The 26,519-nt window shown below is 44.0% G+C and overlaps 1 protein-coding gene across 4 annotated transcripts in view; it reads right to left on the reverse strand.

The window, feature by feature from the left end:
- RLBP1 (retinaldehyde binding protein 1) overlaps positions 1-26,519 on the reverse strand; it is a 97,215-nt gene that overhangs the window by 48,340 nt on the left and 22,356 nt on the right. For all 4 annotated transcript variants that reach the window (XM_077263471.1, XM_077263470.1, XM_077263469.1 and 1 more), the window contains one exon: positions 14,184-14,388. In XM_077263471.1, the coding sequence (XP_077119586.1) occupies positions 14,184-14,388 (205 nt within the window). The remainder of the gene's footprint in view (positions 1-14,183; positions 14,389-26,519) is intronic.

The following is a 26,519-nucleotide window of genomic DNA, read 5'->3' on the forward strand; positions in this document are numbered from 1 at the left end:
TGGATTTTTCAGTCATGCTGGATTCTCAGGAGATGCAGATATACTTTCTATGTCTTTAGTTAGATGTGGAATATTTGTATTTTCTGCTGTGGATGTTTTTAGGATTTTAATACTGACCGCTTAGAATTCTGTCCTATCCTTTTCTATTTAGCTAGAAGTGCCTCTTTTGCTAAATCCAGTTTTTCTGCCTGCGTGTGTCTTTCCTCTTATATTCACAGTCAATATTTGTGGGGGGCTGCCTATCCTTTGGGGTTCTGCTCTGAGGCAAGATAGAATTCCCATTTCCATCTATAGGGGTATTTAGTCCTCCGGCTGTGTCGAGATGTCTAGGACGTGTTAGGTACATCCCACGGCTACTTCTAGTTGCGGTGTTAGATTAGGGTTTGCGGTCAGTACAGGTACCACCTACTCCTGAGAAAGTCTCTCATGCGGCTCCAAGGTCGCCAGATCATAACAGTGCAACTGGCCAACAATGAGTTAAATGCATCTCAGAAGGAGGGAAGAAAGAGCCATTTTTTTTTCTGTAGCCTGTTCTGTCTTTTCTTCCCTCTTTTCCTCTGGGTGACTGAGGAGTCTTGTGCTAGCATGGATGTTCAGGGATTAGTTTCTCGTGTAGACCAGCTTGCTGCTAGGGTACAGGGTATTTCTAATTATATTGCTCAGACTCCGCTTTTAGAGCCTAGGATTCCTACTCCTGATTTGTTTTTTGGGGACAGGTCCAAATTTTTGAGTTTTAAAAACAACTGTAAACTGTTTTTTGCTCTGAAGCCTCGTTCCTCTGGTGATCCCATTCAGCAGATTAAAATTATCATCTCCCTGCTGCGTGGCGACCCTCAGGATTGGGCATTTTCCCTGGAATCTGGGAATCCGGCCTTGCTTAATGTAGATGCCTTTTTTCAGGCTCTAGGATTATTATATGATGAACCAAGTTCTGTGGATCAAGCGGAGAAGACCTTGTTGGCCCTGTCTCAGGGTCAAGAAGCGGCAGAATTGTATTGTCAGAAATTTAGAAAATGGTCTGTGCTGACTAAATGGAATGAGGATGCTTTGGCGGCAATTTTCAGAAAGGGTCTTTCTGAATCTGTTAAAGATGTTATGGTGGGGTTTCCCACGCCTGTTGGTCTGAGTGATTCTATGTCTCTGGCCATTCAGATCGATCGGCGCTTGCGGGAGCGCAGAACTGTGCGCGCTGTGGCGTTGTCCTCAGAGCAGATGCCTGAGCCTATGCAGTGTGATAGGATTCTGTCTAGAACGAAACAACGAGGATTCAGACGTCAGAATAGGTTGTGTTTTTATTGTGGCGATGCTTCTCATGTCATTTCAGTCTGCCCAAAGCGTACAAAGAGAATCGCTAGTTCAGTTACCATCGGAACTGTACAACCTAAATTTCTGTTATCTGTGACCTTGATCTGCTCATTGTCGTCATTTTCTGTCATGGCGTTTGTGGATTCAGGCGCCGCTTTGAACTTAATGGACTTTGAATTTGCCAGGCGTTGTGGTTTCCCCTTGCAGTCTTTGCAGAACCCTATTCCTTTAAGGGGCATTGATGCTACACCTTTGGCTAAAAATAAACCCCAGTTTTGGACACAGGTGACCATGTGCATGGCGCCAGCCCATCAGGAAGATTGTCGTTTTCTGGTGTTGCATAATTTGCATGATGCTATTGTGCTGGGGTTTCCATGGTTGCAGATACATAATCCTGTGTTGGACTGGAAGTCTATGTCTGTGACTAGTTGGGGTTGTCAGGGGGTTCATAATGACGTTCCTGTGATGTCAATCTCCTCTTCCTCCTCTTCTGAAGTTCCAGGGTTTTTGTCTGATTTTCAGGATGTATTCAATGAGCCCAAGTCCAGTTCCCTTCCACCGCATAGGGACTGTGATTGTGCTATTGACTTGATTCCAGGCTGTAAGTTTCCTAAGGGCCGACTTTTCAACCTGTCTGTGCTGGAACATACGGCCATGCGTAGTTATGTTAAGGAGTCTTTGGAGAAAGGGCATATTCGGCCATCTTCTTCACCGTTGGGAGCGGGATTTTTTTTTGTTGCTAAGAAGGATGGCTCCTTGAGACCCTGTATTGATTATCGCCTCTTGAATAAGATCACGGTGAAGTTTCAATACCCTTTACCTTTGCTTTTTGATTTGTTTGCCAGGATTAAGGGGGCTAGGTGGTTTACTAAAATTGACCTTCGGGGGTCATATAATCTTGTTCGTATTAAGCAGGGTGACGAATGGAAAACTGCGTTTAATACGCCCGAAGGCCATTTTGAATACCTTGTGATGCCATTCGGGCTCTCTAATGCTCCATCTGTTTTTCAGTCCTTCATGCATGATATCTTCCGGAATTATCTTGATAAATTCATGATTGTATATTTGGATGACATCTTGATTTTTTCCGATGATTGGGAGTCTCATGTGAAACAGGTCAGGATGGTATTTCAGATCCTTTGTAGCAATGCTTTGTTTGTGAAGGGGTCTAAATGTCTCTTTGGAGTGCAGAAGGTTTCTTTTTTGGGCTTCATTTTTTCTCCCTCATCTATAGAGATGGATCCGGTTAAGGTTCAGGCCATTCATGATTGGATTCAGCCCACATCCGTGAAGAGCCTTCAGAAATTTTTGGGCTTTGCTAATTTTTATCGCCGTTTCATTGCTAACTTCTCCAGTGTGGTTAAACCCCTGACCGATTTGACGAAGAAAGGCGCTGATGTAACGAATTGGTCCTCTGTGGCTGTCTCTGCCTTTCAGGAGCTTAAACGCCGATTTACTTCTGCCCCGGTGTTGCGTCAGCCAGATGTTTCTCTTCCGTTTCAGGTTGAGGTTGACGCTTCTGAGATTGGGGCAGGGGCCGTTTTGTCTCAGAGGAATTCTGATGGTTCCTTGATGAAACCGTGTGCCTTCTTTTCCCGTAAGTTTTCGCCTGCTGAACGCAATTATGATGTCGGCAATCGGGAGTTGTTGGCTATGAAGTGGGCGTTTGAGGAATGGCGACATTGGCTTGAGGGAGCCAAGCACCGTATTGTGGTCATGACCGATCATAAAAATCTGATTTACCTCGAATCTGCCAAACGGCTGAATCCTAGACAGGCTCGATGGTCCCTGTTTTTCTCCCGTTTTGATTTTGTGGTTTCGTATCTTCCGGGTTCTAAGAATATTAAGGCTGATGCCCTCTCTAGGAGTATTTTGCCTGATTCTCCTGAGGTACTTGAGCCGGTCGGCATTCTGAAGGAAGGGGTGGTCCTTTCTGCCATTTCCCCTGATTTGCGACAGGTTCTGCAGGAATTTCAGGCTGACAAACCTGACCGCTGTCCAGTGGGGAAACTGTTTGTTCCTGATAGATGGACTATGAACTAGTAGAGTGATTTCTGAGGTTCATTGTTCTGTGTTGGCTGGCCATCCTGGTATTTTTGGTACCAGAGATTTGGTTGGTAGGTCCTTTTGGTGGCCTTCTTTGTCGCGTGATGTGCGTTCTTTTGTGCAGCCCTGTGGGACTTGTGCGCGGGCCAAGCCTTGTTGTTCCCGTGCTAGTGGGTTGCTTTTGCCTTTGCCGGTCCCTGAGAGGCCCTGGACGCATATTTCTATGGATTTTATTTCAGATCTTCCGGTTTCCCAGAGGATGTCGGTTATCTGGGTGGTTTGTGACCGGTTTTCTAAGATGGTTCATTTGGTGCCTTTGCCTAAATTGCCTTCCTCTTCTGATTTGGTTCAGTTGTTTTTTCAGCATGTGGTTCGTTTGCATGGTATTCCGGAGAATATTGTGTCCGACAGAGGTTCCCAGTTTGTTTCTAGGTTTTGGCGGGCCTTTTGTGCTAGGCTGGGCATTGATTTGTCTTTTTCTTCCGCATTTCATCCTCAGACAAATGGCCAGTCCGAGCGAACTAATCAGACTTTGGAAACTTATTTGAGATGCTTTGTGTCTGCTGATCAGGATGATTGGGTGGCTTTCTTGCCATTGGCCGAGTTTGCCCTTAATAATCGGGCTAGTTCGGCTACCTTGGTTTCGCCCTTCTTTTGTAATTTTGGTTTTCATCCTCGTTTTTCTTCGGGGCAGGTTGAGCCTTTTGATTGTCCTGGTGTGGATTCTGTGGTTGACAGGTTGCAGCAGATTTGGGCTCATGTGGTGGACAATTTGGTGTTGTCTCAGGAGGAGGCTCAGCGTTTTGCTAACTGTCGTCGGTGTGTTGGTTCCTGGCTTCGGGTTGGGGATTTGGTCTGGTTGTCTTCCCGTCATGTTCCTATGAAGGTTTCTTCCCCTAAGTTTAAGCCTCGGTTTATTGGTCCTTATAGGATTTCTGAGATTATCAATCCGGTGTCTTTTCGTTTGGCCCTTCCGGCCTCTTTTGCCATCCATAATGTTTTCCATAGATCTTTATTGCGAAAATATGTGGTGGCCGTTGTTCCCTCTGTTGATCCTCCTGCTCCTGTGTTGGTTGATGGGGAGTTGGAGTATGTGGTTGAGAAGATTTTGGATTCTTGCTTTTCGAGGCGGAGGCTTCAGTACCTTGTCAAATGGAAGGGTTATGGCCAGGAGGATAATTCTTGGGTTTTTGCCTCTGATGTCCATGCTGCTGATTTGGTCCGTGCCTTTCATCTGGCTCGTCCTGATCGGCCTGGGGGCTCTGGTGAGGGTTCGGTGACCCCTCTCCAAGGGGGGTTACTGTTGTGAATTCTGCTCTTGGGCTCCCTCCGGTGGTTGTTGGTGGTAGTGCAGTTATCTTGGGGTTGTAATCCGGGCAGGTGTTTCTGCTGATTGCAGCTCTATTAGGTATTTAGGTGTGCAGGATCCATGAGTCTGTGCCAGTTGTCCATTGTACTTGGAGGGATTGCATCTCTCTCTGGCTCCTCATGCCCTGCTGCAAATTCAGCTAAGATAAGTGTCTGTTTTTTGTCTCTGTGCACACATGCAGTGTTCTTTGCAATTCAGTGCAATTTATTGTGTTTTTGTCCAGCTTAGACTTTGTTTGGATTTTTCAGTCATGCTGGATTCTCAGGAGATGCAGATATACTTTCTATGTCTTTAGTTAGATGTGGAATATTTGTATTATCTGCTGTGGATGTTTTTAGGATTTTAATACTGACCGCTTAGAATTCTGTCCTATCCTTTTCTATTTAGCTAGAATTGCCTCTTTTGCTAAATCCAGTTTTTCTGCCTGCGTGTGTCTTTCCTCTTATATTCACAGTCAATATTTGTGGGGGGCTGCCTATCCTTTGGAGTTCTGCTCTGAGGCAAGATAGAATTCCCATTTCCATCTATAGGGGTATTTAGTCCTCCGGCTGTGTCGAGATGTCTAGGACGTGTTAGGTACATCCCACGGCTACTTCTAGTTGCGGTGTTAGATTAGGGTTTGCGGTCAGTACAGGTACCACCTACTCCTGAGAAAGTCTCTCATGCGGCTCCAAGGTCACCAGATCATAACAGGGATTCACCAGTTTCAGACCCGGGACCGGAGGGTATAAATGAGTTATTTATACTCCAGGCCATGTATAATGCATACATACCCTCGGGACCCCCAAGAATACCATCCCCACAGTGAAACATGGGAGTAGGAACATCATGGAAAATGGTCTGAGTTGAGGGGAAGATGAATGCTGCAAAATACTGGTATGCAAATTGCCTCTTCTGAGAAAAAGAGGACTTAACTCTATAGCGCCACCTGTTGGAAGTAGCGATCCTACAAGTCACAATCAACCCTTTAACGAGTCGTGCAATATGACTTAGGATAAAAGCCAAATCAGTATCTCAATTCGCAGACACGGTGTTTTGCGCTGTTGGCCCTCATCAGTGCGAAGCATGAGAACTGATTTGGCTAGGTGAGAGGCTCTGGACTGGGGTCTAAGGGGTAGCGTTTCACCTTATGGAGAGTGACATACCAGCTGGCTTGTCAAGGTAAGGAGGCTTATTCGCCGTGCAATGCTCCTCTGGGAATTTAAATATGCAAATTGCCTCTTCTGAGAAAAAGAGGACTTAACTCTATAGCGCCACCTGTTGGAAGTAGCGATCCTACAAGTCACAATCAACCCTTTAACGAGTCGGGCAATATGACTTAGGATAAAAGCCAAATCAGTATCTCAATTCGCAGACACGGTGTTTCGGGCTGTTGGCCCTCGTCAGTGCGAAGCATGAGAACTGATTTGGCTAGGTGAGAGGCTCTGGACTGGGGTCTAAGGGGTAGCGTTTCTCCTTATGGAGAGTGACATATTATCAGGGCCGGACTGGGACTAAAATTCAGCCCTGGCATTTGAAGTTACACAGGCCCACTTGTCACATGGTGACTGTATAATATCTTTGTACACTTGTAGGCAGGGCCGGTTTTAGGCAAAGTGGGGCCCTAGGCAAAGTTTAAAATGGGGCCCCAAAAGCTAACATATTCCACATCACACAGAAGCCTTTCTGTTGTATTTACGTGCGCTGAGTTCAGGCCGCTAAATGAGTTTGATCGACAATACGGAAGTTGTTCAACGCTTGTTTCCCGGCCTCTTTCCACCAGCTGAGGAATAATGATGGGACAGAACGATCACTAATAGATCACTAACAGATCACCATACAGTATCATGTTTTCAGCAGCACATCTACAGTTTACACTGGCAATGTGCTGCTGACAACAAGGCTTTTTGTTCCAGGAAAAACAATCTGAATATGCAGCATTTTACTTGTTTAGTAAAATACACCCCATAGTCCTCCATATATTATAATGTGCTCCATAGTCCTCCATATAGTATAATACACTACCTATAGTCCTCCATATATTAAAATACACTGCTCAGTCCTCAACATAGTATAATACACTCCTCATAGTCCTCCATATAGCATAATACACTCCTCATAGTGCTCCATATAGTATAATGCACCGCCACAGTCATCCATGTAGTGCAATTCACTTCCCATAGTATAATGCACCCCATAGTTCTTCATATAGTATAACGTATTCCCCATAGTCCTCGATACAGTATCATGCAGCCCACATATAGTATAATGCAGCCACCCCAGAGTATAATACACCAACCACAGAGTATAATGCAGCCACCCCAGAGTATAATGCAGCCACCCCAGAGTATGTAACCCCCATAGAATATAATACAGCTCACCTCCCCATAATATATAATGTAGCCCCCCATAGAATATAATGCAGCCCCCCATAGTATAGAATATAATATACTCCCCATAGTATATAGCAAAGCCCGCATATTATATAGCACAAACCGCATAGTATACAGCACAGCCTGCATACTATAGCACAGCCCGTGTAGTAGATAACACAGCCCACAGAGCAGTATTCAGCACAGACCACACAGTTGTATACAGCACACTAGTATACAGCACAGCCCACGTAGAAGTATACAGCACAGTCCACACAGTAGTATACAGCACAGCCCACAGAGTAATATATACAGCACAGCCCACAGAGTACTATATACAGCACAGCCCACAGAGAACTATATACAGCACAGCCCACAGAGAACTATATACAGCACAGCCCACAGAGAACTATATACAGCACAGCCCACAGAGAACTATATACAGCACAGCCCACAGAGTACTATATACAGCACAGCCCACAGAGTACTATATACAGCACAGCCCACAGAGTACTATATACAGCACAGCCCACAGAGTACTATATACAGCACAGCCCACAGAGTACTATATACAGCACAGCCCACAGAGTACTATATACAGCACAGCCCACAGAGTACTATATACAGCACAGCCCACAGAGTACTATATACAGCACAGCCCACAGAGTACTATATACAGCACAGCCCACAGAGTACTATATACAGCACAGCCCACAGAGCAATATATACAGCACAGCCCACAGAGTACTATATACAGCACAGCCCACAGAGTACTATATACAGCACAGCCCACAGAGTACTATATACAGCACAGCCCACAGAGTACTATATACAGCACAGCCCACAGAGTACTATATACAGCACAGCCCACAGAGTACTATATACAGCACAGCCCACAGAGTACTATATACAGCACAGCCCACAGAGTACTATATACAGCATAGCCCACAGAGTACTATATACAGCACAGCCCACAGAGTACTATATACAGCACAGCCCACAGAGTACTATATACAGCACAGCCCACAGAGTACTATATACAGCACAGCCCACAGAGTACTATATACAGCACAGCCCACAGAGTACTATATATAGCACAGCCCACAGAGCAATATATACAGCACAGCCCACAGAGTACTATATACAGCACAGCCCACAGAGTACTATATATAGCACAGCCCACAGAGTACTATATACAGCACAGCCCAGAGAGTACTACATACAGCACAGCCCACAGTGTACTATATATAGCACATAGCACACAGTAGTATACAGCACAGAGCACAGCCCACAGAGAACTATATACAGCCCACAGTAGTATACAGCACAGAGCACAGCCCACAGATAACTATATACAGCCCACAGTAGTATACAGCACAGAGCACAGCCCACAGAGAACTATATACAGCCCACAGTGGTATACAGCACAGAGCACAGCCCACAGAGAACTATATACAGCCCACAGTGGTATACAGCACAGAGCACAGCCCACAGAGAACTATATACAGCCCACAGTGGTATACAGCACAGAGCACAGCCCACAGAGAACTATATACAGCCCACAGTGGTATACAGCACAGAGCACAGCCCACAGAGAACTATATACAGCCCACAGTAGTATACAGCACAGAGCACAGCCCACAGAGAACTATATACAGCCCACAGTGGTATACAGCACAGAGCACAGCCCACAGAGAACTATATACAGCCCACAGTAGTATACAGCACAGAGCACAGCCCACAGAGAACTATATACAGCCCACAGTGGTATACAGCACAGAGCACAGCCCACAGAGAACTATATACAGCCAACAGTAGTATACAGCACAGAGCACAGCCACAGAGTACTATATATAGCACAGTAGTATACAGCACAGAGCACAGCCCACAGAGAACTATATACAGCCCACAGTAGTATACAGCACAGAGCACAGCCCACAGAGAACTATATACAGCCCACAGTGGTATAAAGCACAGAGCACAGCCCACAGAGAACTATATACAGCCCACAGTAGTATACAGCACAGAGCACAGCCACAGAGTACTATATATAGCACAGTAGTATACAGCACAGAGCACAGCCCACAGAGAACTATATACAGCCCACAGTAGTATACAGCACAGAGCACAGCCCACAGAGAACTATATACAGCCCACAGTAGTATACAGCACAGAGCACAGCCACAGAGAACTATATACAGCCCACAGTGGTATACAGCACAGAGCACAGCCCACAGAGAACTATATACAGCCAACAGTAGTATACAGCACAGAGCACAGCCACAGAGTACTATATATAGCACAGTAGTATACAGCACAGAGCACAGCCCACAGAGAACTATATACAGCCCACAGTAGTATACAGCACAGAGCACAGCCCACAGAGAACTATATACAGCCCACAGTGGTATACAGCACAGAGCACAGCCCACAGAGAACTATATACAGCCCACAGTAGTATACAGCACAGAGCACAGCCACAGAGTACTATATATAGCACAGTAGTATACAGCACAGAGCACAGCCCACAGAGAACTATATACAGCCCACAGTAGTATACAGCACAGAGCACAGCCCACAGAGAACTATATACAGCCCACAGTAGTATACAGCACAGAGCACAGCCACAGAGTACTATATATAGCACAGTAGTATACAGCACAGAGCACAGCCACAGAGTACTATATATAGCACAGTAGTATACAGCACAGAGCACAGCCACAGAGTAATATATAGAGCACAGTAGTATACAGCACAGAGCACAGCCACAGAGTACTATATATAGCACAGTAGTATACAGCACAGAGCACAGCCCACATCTCTTCTCTTCCTCCCCTCACCTCCTCCGAGAATGGCCCCACAGTCCAGAAAAAAAACAAAACTCTCCTCACCTCTCCTCTTGCCAGCGTTGCTTCCGCCTTCCTGCTCCTGTCTCTGTCTCAGCAGCTGCAGTCTGCCCGGGACACAGCAGGTGCACGATGATATGACGTCATCGCGCACCCGCAGTGTCAGAGGCAGAGCGGGGAATGATGGGAGAGGAGCGTCTGTAGACGCTCTCTCCTCCATCATTGAATTCAACTGTACCGGCGTCTATACGCCGGTATAGTTGAATGCGACGGCGGGGGCGGGGGGAGGCGGATCGAGCGGCCCACTACTGGCACCGGCCCTTCTGGCATTTGCCAGAAGTGCCCGATGGCCAGTCCGGCCCTGCATATTATTCTTGAGCAAAATCTGTTTCAGTCTGTCAGTTATTTGAGACTGGGATGGAGGCTCACCTTCCAACAAGACAGTAAGCTAAAACATACTGCTAAAGCAACAGTCTAGTTGTTTAAGGGGAAATGTGTAAATGTTTTGGAGTGGCCTAGTCAAAACCCAGACCTTAATCCAATTGAGAATTTGTGGTTAGATGTGAAGATTGCTGTTCACCAGAGGAAACCATCTAACTTGAAGGAGCTAAAGCAGTTTTTCCAAAATAATGCTCTGCAAAGTACTGACTTTAAGGGGGTGAATAATTTTGCAACCTGAAGTTTTCAGTTATTTTGTTCTATTTGTTGTTTGCTTCACAATAAAAAAAGAAACCCAAATGTTAAAAGTTGTAGGCAATTCTTTACATGAACTGATGCAAACCCTCAAAAAAAAGTGAAATTCCAGGTTGGGAGTAGCGCAACACAAAAAAATGCCATGAGGTGAATAGGTTTGCAAGCAACTGTAGGTAAAAAATAGTTTCTTTTTTTTTAAAAAAGTATGTTGAAAAGAACAGGGAACATTATTACTAGAAGGGGCCCAGGATTGGGGACATTTTACAAAAAAGCAGCCCAGGATACGGAATGAGATCTGCGAGACTCAGAGCATGTCCTTTTGTGGTCTGATTATGAGGAGCAGAGTAGGACATACTCAATGGATCTGTGTGATCTCCAAGAAAAACAATTGGGCAGCATACCGACACTTCCAGCAGATGCTGGACTGTAGTCTTATTGTGTATATAGTGTACTTTCTTGTTATCTATAGTGAAGTCCCTTAGTATATAGTGTCCTTTCTTGTTATATTGTATATAGCGCTATCCTCAATTACACAGATTCCTCATACTGTCCCTTATTACATAGCATCTTCCCTCTTTATGTATAGGGCGATCCCTTATTATGTTATGTACAGCGCTGTCCCATTATTGCATAGTATCATCTCTTGTTACGTACAGCATTGTCCCTTACTTAGTGTATTTTTGTCATGCACAGCGCCCTCTTTTATTACATGCTCCTCTCTAGTTAGATACAAAATGACTGCTGATGGAGCAGACGGTGACCAGAAGACCAGTCCATCAGCTCCTCCATCAGAAAAGAAGCTTTCCCACAGGGGCCCCAAGCCATCAGTGTCTGTCCCTGGAGGGATATGTGTGTCATTTACACAAATAATTGTTAATGAGGCAAAGTCTGATCACAAGTCTGATAATCTGTTTCACTTGCTGATTCTTAACATTTTTGCGCAGTGGTCACATGCCCAAGTATTAGCCTACAACTATCATGGACACACATGCAGTATAGTAGAGTAGTGATGCGCTATATCTAAATCAAGAGCAGAAACGCTGCTAAAAGTATTTTTCATTGACGCTTAGATATTCCTGTTCTTGTAAGTAGTTTCTTTATTTCTTCCCAAAAAAAGTTACTAGCCCATTGGACATCAGTCTGGCTAACACCTATAAAACTAGTGTACTAGCGCCACCTCCTGGGCATAAGCGTAACTAAGCAAAAAGAAATATCCAACTATTGAAATTATAACTCGCACTTTAAAAATCATTTTACTAGACCAAAGATATTGTATTAGTGATATCAGTGCCCCACTCCAACATTGAAGCCTTAAAGTTGAAGCGCTAAAATGTAAAGACCAGATTAACCTTGTGAAAGAAATACATTTAGGAATTGAATACAAACCAATTTCCTAATTATCAAATATATTATTGGAATTTGTTATTTTATAGTGTCTCATGCCCATCAGAGGACACTATATTTAAGGTCCACCTTTCATCTGCAGAGAACATTTATTGGCGGATGCTTCAGTAATGAGTATGTGAATGATGCGGTTTCAGCGCTCCAGAGACACAATCTCTTACCGGATAAGATCAATTGTTGCCACAACAAAGCATTGTTCTATCAGCTCTCACAGCACCGAGCTACTTCACATGTACAAATGTAGCAAGTGGCATCGGTATAGGGGGCACTCACATCCATTTGTATAACACCCACAGTGCCTGCACTATCTTCCGTACAGAGGTGAAGCTGCCTATGAAAATAATGTAGTTATGTCAGCGTAACGTAGAGACCTGCAACGACCTGCGCTTTGTAAGCTGAACACCACCTATAGGGAGAAGGTAGCAAATACTGTTATGGGCCCAAACAAGGCTGCTCCCTCTAAAGCCCCCATACACTTTAGACGGCTAGCAGATGAACGTTGGTCCAGCTATGTTGTCCAGTTCCTTTAAGTTGTTCATCTTTCAATGTTGTCTTTCTTATTTCTTATTAGATACAAACAATGGATATGAATCATTGTACCTAGTAGAATAATTATCGCACCGTGGCAGGAAGGTCTTCTAAACACCCATTTAGACAGGATGATCGTGAGCCGATAGCAAGCGCCGATTTACTATCTACAAATCGATCAGCCCTCGTTTACAGGCTCAATCTCATGATTTGCTAAATACTGCATAGGAAAGAATGATCGTAAAATGTCACCATTCTGACCCATAAAAGTTTTTATCTTCTTAATATATTGCTGTCATCATATTATATAGCACTGTGTACTTACAACTGCTCGTTTTACCTTTCTACCCAGTTAATTCTTCTGTTTTCCATTAGGTCTATGACATCACATGATTAAGAACTGACTAGCTGAGTCTTTCTAAGCTCTATGTAGAAACAGGAGGTCAATTTTCTCTGTATGACTCATAACTCACTGCAAAAGTCAATGGCATGGGGGAGGAACAGAGCAGCTTGGTCAGGAGTTGAAGAGGGGAATGATAAATGCAGGGACAAGAGGCTTCCTGTTTCTACATAGAGAAGAATTAGAAGGGTAGAAAGGCAAAATGAGCAATTGTAAGTACACAGTGCTATATAATATGATGACTGCAATATATTAAGAGGATGAAAACTTTAATGGGAGGGTTTCTCTAAGTATTATGTTGGTAGCACATTTTCAGACAATTCTTGTGCCCTTAGAACCAAAATGACCACCTGACGACTGAGTGTGTTGTTCGCTTGTGTGGTGATCGGCATCATGTTTACACCAGACAGTAAATGGAAACAAATGTTCTTGTCATGCTCGTTGGCTGGTCTAAATGGCTTTACAGAGAACCTGTCACCACATCAGCAGTGGGCAGTTTCTGCTCTTATTTTATTTCCGCTAGACCTCTGAGTAAGTGAGTTTTTATATATATATATATATATATATATATATATATATATATATATATATATATATATATATATATATATATATATATATTTGCAATACAGTTCCAGAGTTCTGGGTCTTTTCCTTAGTGCTAATTTTTCTGGTCTGTTTTTCTGTAACAAGGGGGTGTGGCTCACAAGGTAATAATGCAAAGAGGCCTAAAGACACGCCCCTAGATAATCCTTGAGCCACACCACCTTGATAAAAACCTTAAAAATTAGCACTAAATGAAAAGACACATATATCTGGAAGTGTATGGCGGCTAAAACACACAAAGGAGAGTAAAAACTGGCCACTTTTGACATGGTGACGGGTCTTCTTTAACCCTGATCTGTATGAAAGAAGTTTTCTCGCCAAAGACTTTTATGGAACATGACCTATCAAATTCCTCCTCTAGCACCCGCACTTATCAAAAGATCAGAGGTCTGGTCCCCTCCTCTATATGAACCGATATAGGAGGCTGAATGGAGGGGAGAAGTCACTGTACATTTCTACTGAAGTCTGGGTCTTGGAGGCAGAGACGAGCTTGGATATGCCATAAATGTCTTTGGTAGATGAACCCCTCCTTGCAGACCTTACCATTTTGCAGTACTGGAGCACAGGTCAGCAGTAATATTCAGGACACTCAGAACTATTTAGACACCAGTCTAGCAGATGGCACAGTCACTTACCTTTCATAAGGTCATAGGCACGATTTATGTCAAATTTCCGGGCCCGAATGAAACGCAGAAAAAAGAAATCATCATTCCCCACCACCTTCTCTGCCACTCTCCTGGAGAGGTCATCACCATTGGTCGCCTTCTCCTGCACTAGGTCTCGCAGTTCCTTTACAGCAGATTCTCGCTTCTCGGCTGTCTCATTTAATTCATCTTTAGCCTAGAAATGTGGGAAAACATGATATTACACATTCTATCAAACTTCATGGTTATGTTTTTGTATAAGTGAAAGAACTGAAGGTTTTCCATGTAGAAGTACATAAGGCCTCATGTATCAAAGCTGCCTCATGTTTATAGGCTTGTTGCTCAGGTTCATCAAAGTTCAGTTTTCTTTAACTAGATGGAAAGATGAAACCTTGCCTGGTTTCTATAGACAATAGGGAATATTTTCCTTAATGTTGAGGTATTGTTGCTAATTGGTGTTAAAAAAAATACTTTACTTTAATCTCTCAACACCAATAAAATCTTTGTATTGATTAAAAGAACCATTTGAATACCTGGGTGGGAAATTCCATGTTTGAGTTGGAGCAGAGACCATCTCCAAAGATGGGTTTACGAGATGACTTTGACTGTGACACAGGAACCCGTTTTCAGAGACTTGTACCTTGTGGCTCACAAAACGACGTCATTCACTTGCATTATATTGCAATGTAGCAGTGGCATACAGCGATCTTTGCCCACATGGCCTGTGTTATGGCCAAAGTCGGCATGTAACCTGGCCTTAAGAGCATTGTCTGCACTAGAGAAACTGGCAACCCCACGCATTACATGGACAACTTATTGTTTTCAATGGCCACCATGTAATGCTTCATTTCCCCTGTAGTGGCGCTGCAGTCAAATTGAACACTAACATATGAGCAGGGCCTAAAGCAGACAACCCCTTTAAATTGAACTTGTCAGTAAATTGTACATGGGCATACAGGGCTTTCAAATATAAATACATCAACATCTTTATATCTTCTATCTTTTGCAGTGTACGTAATGTTTTAATTAATATGCAAATGAGGAATTAAGTACTTTGGGTGTCATAGAGTCTTAATAAGCCAATGTCCCCTGAGGTTGTTTCCCCGCACATCACTAGCCTCTTTAGCCTGATTGATACCTCTCTGTCTGTGTGACCTTGGGCACCAGGTAAGGAAAACAGGGAGCTATCGATCAGGCTAAAGAGACTGGTGCTGGACAGGGAAACAGCCCTGGGAGTCAGAGGCCTGGGAAGTGCTCGGTCACACCTAGAGCACTTAATGCCTCATTTGCATATGAATCAAAGTGCTAATTAATGGGGAATACAGCAATAGATAGAAGATATAAAGGAGTTAATGGCTTTACATTTCAATGTCTGTATGCCCACATGCCCTGTCATGTCCCACGACTTGAGAAATCATTTAATATTTGCATTGCTTGTGTTCAATCCCTCTTTCTAGGCAGAAGTTTGCCTTTCCCTGTATTTTGTCCCAACTCTCTCCCTGTAGTCCTGTGATGTATGTTTGTTCCCTCCCTCATTCTCCATTTTGTTATCATCCTTCCATCTGCATGCATCCTATTACATGTCCTCTGTTGAATATTCCTTTTTACCTGCTACTTTCATCATAATACAAGAGTTTCAGTTAAAGCAATCCTCTTTTCCTGGAGTCTTCTTACATGAGATCGTGGCTGAGTTAAGCTATCTGATAAATCGGTATGAACGTGAGTACAGGTCAATACGGAAGCGCCCAAAATAAAGGCCTATCCAGGCACCACTGCGTTCTACATATCCATGAGTCAGAATAGTAAAAAGGAATATCCTGCCTTCAGAGACAGTAACTCAAGGTCTGTGCTGAACCTCAGTGGAAAAGGACATTTCCCAGATACACAGTAACCCAGTTCCCAGCCAGACCCTAGCGTGCATAGAAGCCACACACTGCAGATAAACAGTGAAAAGTATATCCCTCATCATCCACTCTTCCTGCCTGCAATCAAATCATGTCTGAAGCAAGGTATACAATTTCCCTACCAGACTTACAAACACAGGAAAGAGACCCAGATCCCCATCCACCAGCTAGTGAAAGAGGAAAACGTACAGTCAAACCTACATGGAAAGTCATGGAGAATTTAGAGACTGAAAAATGTGTTGTATATAATGATGTGTCTTCACTGTGGGAGAAAGTGCTGAGTCACATAGACACTGTATCAAGGCCTGCTTCTCACGAGTTACCACTTGAGGGAGCCCTAGAACAATTATGCACAGCATACCAAAGGTATATGGAGAAGACTGACCAATACATTATTCTCCTGAAGAAACTGAATCTGCCAGAGACTTTAAAAGAATTGCAAAGTTTCCAGCAGCTTAATTCTGAAAGAGACTACACCGTACGCGACATTAAGACAAAGATAAAGGCTAAAATTGCACGGACACCAGATGCATCATCTCGCTCATCCAAATCGTCTAAGCACTCAAAACGCTCATCTAGGTCAAGTTCATCAAAACATTCCACTCTCAGCGAGCAGCTTATAAGGGCACGTGCTAAGGCAGAAACGTCTAAAATACAAGCAGCCTTTGCGCAAAAGAGAGCAGAAATGGATGCAGCCACAGCACAAAAGAGAGCAGAAATGGATGCGGATGCAGCACGCAAGGAAGCTCTGGAGAAGGAATGTGAGCACGCAACAGCCATGGCGGAGTTAAGGATCCTGGAGCGAGCTATCAGTGGGAGTCAAAGAGACAGCATCAGTTTGTGTGAAGTGGAGGCAGAGGACCCTATTGAACGCACAAGAGACTACGTGCTAAGCCAAAATGGCGAACCGCAGATCATCACTAACACTCCTGATGGCGTTCATGCTTCTCCAGGGCACCAGGATGCCGATCCACTTACAGAACCCTACACTCAAGGTCAGTACAATGCTCCCAAACTTGAACTTCCTTCGTATTCCGGTATGCGCCAAGACCCTGCATCTCATCAAACTCCACAGGCTATTATCTACACGCAACCCAATATACCGGCAGGTCATTATACTCTCGACAACCGCACAGTGCCAGCTCCGCATGTAGCAAAGACTATACCCACCAAACCGGTTGCTGGACTAAATGCATATGCCACTCCATACTTACCCACGTTTCAAGGCCAAGACGTCTCCACTCCTATGTACAACACCGCTCAGCCCACATTCGTGCATCCTAAGTCAGAAAGAACAGACATGTCCGACTTCGCAAGGTACATGATTCGCCGCGAACTCACTAAAACCGGTCTCACAAGGTTTGACGACCAACCTGAAAATTACAGAGGTTGGAAAAATGCCTTTAGAACCGTAACTAGTGACCTCGGCATCACTGCTGCCGAAGAGCTGGACCTGCTAATCAGATGGCTAGGACCACAATCCACAGAACGTGTCAAGAGACTCAGGTCTGTACATATCAGTAATCCAATGGCTGGTCTCATGGCTGCATGGGAAAGACTAGAGAAAAACTTTGGCAGTCCAGAAGCCATAGAGGATGCACTGTTCAAGCGTCTACAGAGTTTTCCAAAGATATCAAGCAAGGACAGTTCAAAGTTCCTAGAGCTCAGTGACTTGCTGTTAGAGCTCCAGCTGGCCAAGGCAGACACCCACCTACCTGGCCTCAGCTATCTGGACACTGCTCGTAGAGTAAATCCCATTATCTCCAAGCTACCATACAACGTACAAGAAAGGTGGACTACACTAGGGTCAAAATACAAGAAGGACCATCAAGTGTCATTTCCTCCGTTCTCCTACTTCTGTGAGTTTATAAAAAACGTCGCAGAGTGTAAGAACGACCCAAGCTTTTCCTACGAAGAATCCAGTGGCCCAGCTTCACCTCCTTCTAAATACGTGAGCGCACGCTCGAATGACAGAAACCGCAGGGGTCCAGTGTCAGTGAAGAAGACGGATATTCTTCCCTTACCAACATCAGCCCCAGGCAAGAGTAACAAGGGTGAAAAGATAGAGAACCCAAATCGTGAGTGTCCCATCCACAAGAAGCCACATCCCTTAAAAAAGTGCATCGGCTTCAGGAAGAAACCGCTCCTAGAACGCAAGGAGCTTCTAAAGAAGTTCGGGGTATGCTACAGATGTTGTGCTTCTACTGAACACCTTGCTAAAGACTGCAAAACTACAATTAAGTGCATGGAGTGTGACAGTGAGGACCACGTACAAGCACTCCACCCATTCCGTCCCGACGCTACACTTACTCCTTCCCCCACCACGAGCCATGGCGGGGAGGTCGCAGCTCAAACTGCAAGCCATACCACAATATCTTCTTCATGCACAGAAGTCTGCGGAGAAGACCTCTGGGACAAGTCCTGTGCGAAGATTTGCCTGGTGAACGTATATCCCAACGGTCACCCAGAGAAAGCCGTAAAGGTGTACGTCCTTCTGGATGATCAGAGCAACCGATCACTTGCAAGGTCAGAACTCTTTGATATGTTTAACTTAAAGGGAAATGCTTACCCTTACACCTTAGGTACCTGCAGTGGTGTTACAGAGGTTTATGGGAGAAGGGCCAGTGGTCTTACAGCGACATCTCTCGAGAACACCGTCGAGATACCGTTACCTACACTGGTCGAGTGCAACCAGATTCCATCCAATCGAGAAGAGATCCCAACGCCAGAGGCTGCTCTTCATCACCAACATCTCAAGGGGATAGCAAACAAGATACCAGCCCTCAACAACAGTGCAGATACCCTGATTCTGCTTGGCAGAGACATTCTCTGGCTGCACAAGGTGCGTCAGCAAATTAACGGACCACACGATGCACCATTTGCCCAACGCTTAGATCTAGGCTGGGTAATCATAGGCAATGTTTGCATACACAAGATGAAGAGACCTAACAACATCTCCTCTTACAAAACACACATCTTGTCAAATGGTCGCAGCACTCATTTTCAGCCATGCCCACATCACTACTGGGTGAAAGAGAAAGTGAGCAACACCAAGTGGCAACAGGAATCCTTCAACAACATGAACACGCTCCAGTCCTGGGAAGAAAACCTCGGGTCATCAGTGTTCGATTCCACAAGTAATGACAACAAGTTGGCACCCACAAGGGAAGATAAAGAATTTATAAAGGTTATGGATAAAGAATTTGTTCAAGACGACTCCAACAGTTGGGTAGCTCCTTTACCCTTTCGTTTCCCAAGAGCGAGGTTGCCGAACAACCTGCAGCAGGCAACTGCAAGGTTCTCATCCTTAAAGCGTACCCTAAAGAAGAAACCAGAGATGGAGAAGCATTTCATTGACTTTATGCAGAACATCTTTGACAGAGATCATGCTGAACAAGTTATCATCAGGTGTGTGCAACAAGAAGAATATTCACATGAGATTGGCAGTATTACCAAGGGAGTCAGCGTGTCCAAAAACAGCACTCTACTCGACTTGAATCCAGTAGTCGATCATCTCAAGTTTCTAAGAGTGGGAGGACGTTTAAGTAAATCAGACTTATACGATAAGGAGCAGAATCCTATCATCATTCCAGGTCGACATCACATCACTACTCTGTTGATTCGGCACTATCACGAACGAGTACAGCACCAAGGCAGACATCTTACTGAAGGTGCCATCAGGTCTGCTGGCTTGTGGATCATGGGAATGAAGAGGTGCGTCTCTTCAGTTCTCCATAGATGTGTCAAGTGTCGAAGGTTACGAGGTGTGGAGATCAGACTGAAAGAATCCATTGTGTCTTTCTCCTGAGACATCTGGCTTATTTCAAGAAACTTAAGCAAAGTTGACATTTCCTTTTATGGACGCATTCCTTCTTGACTATTGTAACCTTTTACCTACATACCAGAAACTGAACCTTATCTCTAGTATAGACTGTTTTTGTAAAAGGATGTGAAATATGAGCGCTTGTGCGCATGTCTGTAAAATGTTTAACTTTTTGCTATAAAAAGGAGGGGGTAGAGCCCAGTGAGTCAGACGTGCTCCAGGGCTATCCCTGTCTATGAACACACAACCTTTTGTGCTGCGTGTCATTTCACTCGGATCCCTACCTCTAGTAAGCCAGGGACTGAGAAGGACTTAACATTACTTTGGCGCCCGAACAGGGACCTGAGGTGAGAGTATTTGCTCGAGATTTACCTGCGGATACGGACAACGGAGATCTGGGATAATGGACGGCAAATGAACTGAAAAACCTGGCCAGGTAAGAGACATTATTAGTTCTCTTTTATCTGCCCTGTATTATCCGAAAGATCTCTATGAGCCGTGTCACGCTGGGTTAGTCTAGTAGTGAGTAGATACCTATAAAACTCGGGTTACCATATTGTATAGATTTATGAGTCCTGTCCCTGGCAGTGTGTGAACAGTGTGAAGGTTGTGGTATGTTGTGAAAGAAGAGCAAAAGTGCGTAGAAAAATAAGCCGAAATAGTTGGGGTATAAGCCTTATACACGGAAGTCAGCCTAACTGGGTCATGTGGTTGCGTCCTTCTGGGAGACCTCCGCCCATGCTTGACTCTCAATTAAGTGCTTAACCTCCTTCATTTCTGGATAAGGTTTGATAGAATGAGCCCAGGACGCGGTTTCATGAGCCTGGGACAAGTATGATATCTGAGACTGAGAGTTTTGTGATCTGTATGGTGTTGCTGGGTCTGTTTGCGTGCATAATAGCACTTAAGTACGTTCTGCACGTTAGGAAGAACGGAGCAGATCAGCCCTTCAATATTTTAGCTCCTTAGGAGAGAAGGCAACGAGACGCCACCAACAGAGGAAGTGGTTGTCCAAACGTCACCTAGGGTAGTCATAGCTAATATTGAAAAGAAAAATGGGAAATAAACAGACAAAAACCGTCTTAGGACAAGTGGAAGCAGCAGATATCATACAGGAAAGATGTGGAAAGATAGTCAGAAGGCAGATTAGGAGGGTAAGAGAAAAATTGGGAATTTCAGAAGCACTTATGTTCAGTACAGAATGGGAAAAACTGAGTAAAGAACGAGGTGGAATTATCAAAGACAATGGGTGGGAAGAAATCATACACTGTATGATAGAGGTCTCAAAAACAGCTAAAGAGGAGAATTGGAAGTACGATCCAGACACTTCCAAATGGATCATGGGGAAGGGAAAAAGTTGTGACATAATCCCGCCACCTTACCTAGATCCAAAAGCCCAATCATTTGTACCATCTGGAAGAGCAGAAGGAGGAAAACAATTTCCAAGCCTTGTATCCCAATCTTGGTGGGGTAGGAGGATGGGAATGTTCACACTGTGGACAACAAAATCCAGATTGGAGAAATGATTGCCTAGCCTGTGGTACACCTAGATATGGCGCTGTACTTGCCCCTGTTAGGGTAGTACCAAGACCCTTTAGGGAACCTGGTGCTGACGGGGTAATGAACACCAGATATCATCAGACCAGACAATACTTTCCTTGGTCCCCTGCTGAGGGTATGTCCCTCCTGCATAATGCGCCTGATCCCACTCAATATCCTATCCGATTTGCGCAGTATATACAACAAATCATGCAGACTCATGCTGGGGTCTGGGCGGACGGGGAAGAATTATGTAGAATGAAAATGTCCCCCGGACTTTTTCAGGAATTATTGACACACCTACAGCCCAATAGACCAGTGGCAGAAGGGGGTGCCTTACAGACAGAAGCATCAGGTACCCAGTTCACAGAGGCATTAATAATTTTCATGAGAGGAAAACAGAGGGAAAGGGGATCTACGGGTGTGATTATGCAGAAATTTGGGCAAAGTATTGAAGAATATAGTCAAGAACTAGAAAATAGCTTTAGGGATGAAGGATTGGATTTGACTGATGCTTCAGTAAGGAGACTTTTTACAAAACAATTAATAGAGGGGCTAGATCCGAAAATCAGAGAAAAATTTAAATCCTCTACTCCAGATTGGAGAACAATTGAACAACCAAATATTGTGAAACAACGATGTTTAGGAATAGCCATGGATATGAGAGAGAATCGTAAGCCTGTTAGAATAGCACAAGCTAATACAGGAGGAAGAGTGAGACACAATTTTCCTTGCCACTACTGTAAAAAGCCAGGTCATTTCCAAAGAGAGTGCAGGAAGAAGTTGGCAGATATAAAGTCAGGCAAATTTGTTCCCAGAAATAACCCTCCCCAAACGGACAACCAGCAGAAATCTACCATCATAGATGGTCCCATACCAGATTCAGATTGACTCGATGTGTTACAAACTTCCCTACCAGCTAGAAGACCTATGATACAGGTGAATGTGGGGGGGAGAGAGATTCCATTTTTGATAGATACAGGTGCAACTTCCTCAATTTTGAATCAAGATTTTCTTCCGAATCCGGAAGATATTTCAGAACAAACAACTTTTGCTGAGGGTTATGATGGGGTAATTCGAACACTGCCATATACTGTGCCCCTAGAGGTCTCATTAGGACCTAAATGTTTTGCATCCAGATTTTTGTATGCCAGAGGTGCCCCAACATGTCTGTTAGGAACTGATGTCCTAAAGAAATTAGAAGCTAACATCAATTTTAGGGAAGATGGCACAGTTATGCTGACTATCCCTGATGATGCAGAATCATTAGAACAATATGTCAGAATTCAGGCTTTTGAGGATTATACTGAAGAAAAAGAGTACACCACAGATCTAGATCTCTCAATGATCCCAGAAACACTGTGGGCACAGGGTGACACTGATGTGGGATTATTGCATATCTCTCCTGTAAAATTATCTGTGCAACCAGGAACTGTTCTCCCACAGCTCAGACAATACCCTGTGAGTGCCCAGCAGGAATTAGTGATTACAAAACAGATAGAGGGATATAGAGAGAAAGGAGTTTTGGTAGAGATACAATCACCTGCTAACACTCCTCTGTATCCAGTCAAGAAGAGAACTCTTGATAAGGGTTCTATGCCCAAATATCGTATGGTACATGATCTAAGAGAAATAAACAAAGTTCTAGATCCAATCACCCCAGTTGTACCCAATCCTCATACGTTACTATCACAGATACCAGCCAGTTCTCAAGTGTTTACTGTAATAGATCTTTCAAATGCATTTTTCTCGGTTCCTTTACACCAAGACAGTTGGCATTTGTTTGCATTTACATTTAAGGGCAAACAGTTGGCGTGGACACGCCTTCCACAGGGAATGATACACTCCCCTACTCTTTATTCAAATGCCCTACAAACAGTTCTTCAAAGGTTTGAACCCGAACCACAGGTAGTAATTTTACAGTATGTGGATGACATACTACTTTGCTGCCCAGATCTAGAAACTGCAGAAAGGTCCACTGTGAGTTTACTATGTTTTCTAGAAAAAGAAGGGTGTAAAGTGAATAGACAAAAGCTACAAGTTTGTCAGATCAAAGTGGTCTTTCTAGGTCATTGCATTTCTCAAGGTAAAAAGCATCTTACACCTCAAAGAACTGAAGCAATAAGACAGATGAATGAGCCTAGAAATCATAAACAGCTACGAGCATTTTTAGGAATAGTGTCTCATTGTAGACAATGGATTATACATGCCAGTCAACTAATGCAACCACTGTATGACTGTGTAAAAAGTGAACCTTATTTGTTGACAAAAGAAGGTCAGATTTCGTTCCAACAATTAAAAGATGCCCTTGTTTCAGCTCCAGCGTTAGGGCTACCAGACTACACCAAACCATTTCAGCTTATGGCTGCAGAAGTTGATTCTCATGCTACAGGAGTTCTTACCCAGAAGCATGCAGGGAAACAAAGACCAATTGCATATCTTTCAGCAAGGTTAGATCCCGTAGCTAGAGCAGCGCCAACCTGTGTACGTGTAGTTGTTGCTGTCTCACTATTGTTGGACAAAGCATCAGAAATTGTCCTAGAGTATCCACTCACAGTTCAAACTACACATGATGTTTATGGGATATTAAACCAGGTCCAACCAAAACACATTTCCATGGCCAGACACTTGCGGCTGCAGTGTTCTTTGCTGCTCCCCTCTACTATCACATTTGCTAGGCTTCAGACTCTCAATATAGCTACACTGCTACCTCTCGAGTCTGAAGGGGGGAATAAGGACACTGATCCACACGCAAATTTTTTCCCTACAGACACACATGATTGTACAGAGCTCATTTTACAAGAAACAGCAGGCTTACCCAATGTATCCGAAACACCACTTCAAAATCCAGATTTAGAGCTGTTTATAGACGGTAGTAGGTTTGCAGATGACACAGGTAACTTCCATACAGGGTATGCAGTTGTGTCAGAATCTGAAACTCTCAAAGCAGAACCACTTCCACCAAAACAGTCTGCACAAGAAGCAGAACTAACAGCATTGATCGAAGAACTAAAAATAGCTGAGAATCAGACAGCTAATATATACACTGATTCTAGGTATGCACATGGTATTGTGTTTGATTTTGGAGTAATCTGGAGAGCTAGAGGTTACATGACAGCATCAGGACAACCTGTAAAACATGCTTCTTTGATCAAACAGATCTTAGAGGCTGCACAAGAAACAAAAGAAGTAGCAGTAATTAAGGTAGCTGCACATGTGAGACTCGACACTAGGGAATCTAGGGGAAATGATAGGGCTGATAAAGCAGCCAAAGCAGCGGCAGTCAAACCCTTACGACAGGTTCATACTGTAAACCTCACAGAAAATACTGAAGATAGACTGAGACAAGCACAGGAAGATGCAGGAGAAGAGGAGAGGGATAGATGGAAAAAGGAAGGGGCAGAAGAACAAGCAGGAATTTGGAAGAAAGATGGACTAATATGTCTACCTAGAGCCTGGTACCCGATTGTAGTTGGTGGACTGCACCACCCTACTCATGTGTCTGCAAATGCAATGACACTACTGGCAAAGCAAGTCTGGTTGGCTCCAGGTTTTGGCAACTATGCAAGAGACTATTGTGCTGCATGCGCTATATGCCTGGCACATAATCCCGGACAGACAACAAAGACCCCTATGAAGCACCACGTCCGACCTCTCTATCCGTTTCAGCGATTACAAATAGACTTTATCCAGCTGCCAAAAAGTAATGGGTATGAGTATGTGTTGGTGTGTGTGGACATGTTCTCAGGGTGGCCAGAGGCCTATCCAGTTCGGAAGGCTTCAGCTAAAAACACTGCTGTAAAGCTAGTTGCCGGACTGATACCCCGTTACGGTCTCCCTGAAGTGATCGAGTCAGATAGGGGTACTCATTTCACTGGAGAAATATTTCAAAATGTACTGAAAATGTTGGGTGTTGAAAGTCAGTTACACACTCCGTATCATCCTCAAAGTTCTGGTAAGGTGGAACGCATGAATGGAACTTTAAAATTAAAAATACAGAAAGCCATGGCTGAAACAGGAAAGCCTTGGACAGAATGCCTTCCACTGGCCCTTTACTCAATACGCAATACCCCAAGGGGTAAGACTAAACTGTCTCCATATGAAATTTTGTTTGGTAGGACTGCCAATTTAGGATGTTATTTTCCACAGCAACTTGTGTTAAATATTGAGTCATTGACTTCTTATGTGCAAAATCTTCAGAAACAATTAACTAAGGTGCATGCACAAGTTTTTGCTTCCCTTCCAGATCCTGACAACATTGAAGGAAGTCACAAGTTGGAACCAGGTGATCAAGTCTATGTAAAAAGACACACCAGAAAGGCTCTAGAACCAAGGTTTGACGGACCCTTCCAAGTCCTGTTGACAACACCTACATCAGTCAAGCTTGAAGGAAAGGCATCATGGATACATGCAAGCCATTGCAAAAAAAGCAGTATAAACTCATGATATTGATGTTAATAGTATTAACCACGACAAAGGCATGGGAAAGACTAAATTCTCTAACCCCTTTGAACAATAGATTCGTACAACATCATAGAAAATTAGTGCATGACTTGTTAAACAATACACAAACCCTGACAGATTGTTGGATCTGTACCCATTCACCGGTATCAGCCACAAGTATACCTTTTCTAGCAGTTCCCGTATCAGCAGAAGAAATATTCGCTTGGCCTAATTGTTCAGACAAACTGGCCAATAACCAAACTGGTAATGCTAGGCTGTGGAATACTACAATCGCCATACCAATTGTGGGATGGGTAGAATTTCCTTGGTGGCAGGGTAATCTCTCAGGGAGTAATACACATCTACAATATTTAGCATTCAAGGGAGGAAAATGGGTACCTAGGAATAAGACTGGATTAACTGATCTAGGACAGGTCCCCACTGAAAATCTACAGCTCAGTTTCAGTACAACCGTCCCTTCCTCTGATGCCTTCAAACCTGTAGTATTGGAAAGATACATACACAATAGAAATTGGGAACATTCTGAGTTGTTCCCTCAAGGTAATGCAAGCGATTGTACAAGCAAACCGGGGAACCTGGTTTGTAATGAATCTGATG

This window comes from Ranitomeya variabilis, chromosome 5, assembly GCF_051348905.1.
Source record: "Ranitomeya variabilis isolate aRanVar5 chromosome 5, aRanVar5.hap1, whole genome shotgun sequence".
NCBI lineage: Eukaryota > Metazoa > Chordata > Amphibia > Anura > Dendrobatidae > Ranitomeya > Ranitomeya variabilis.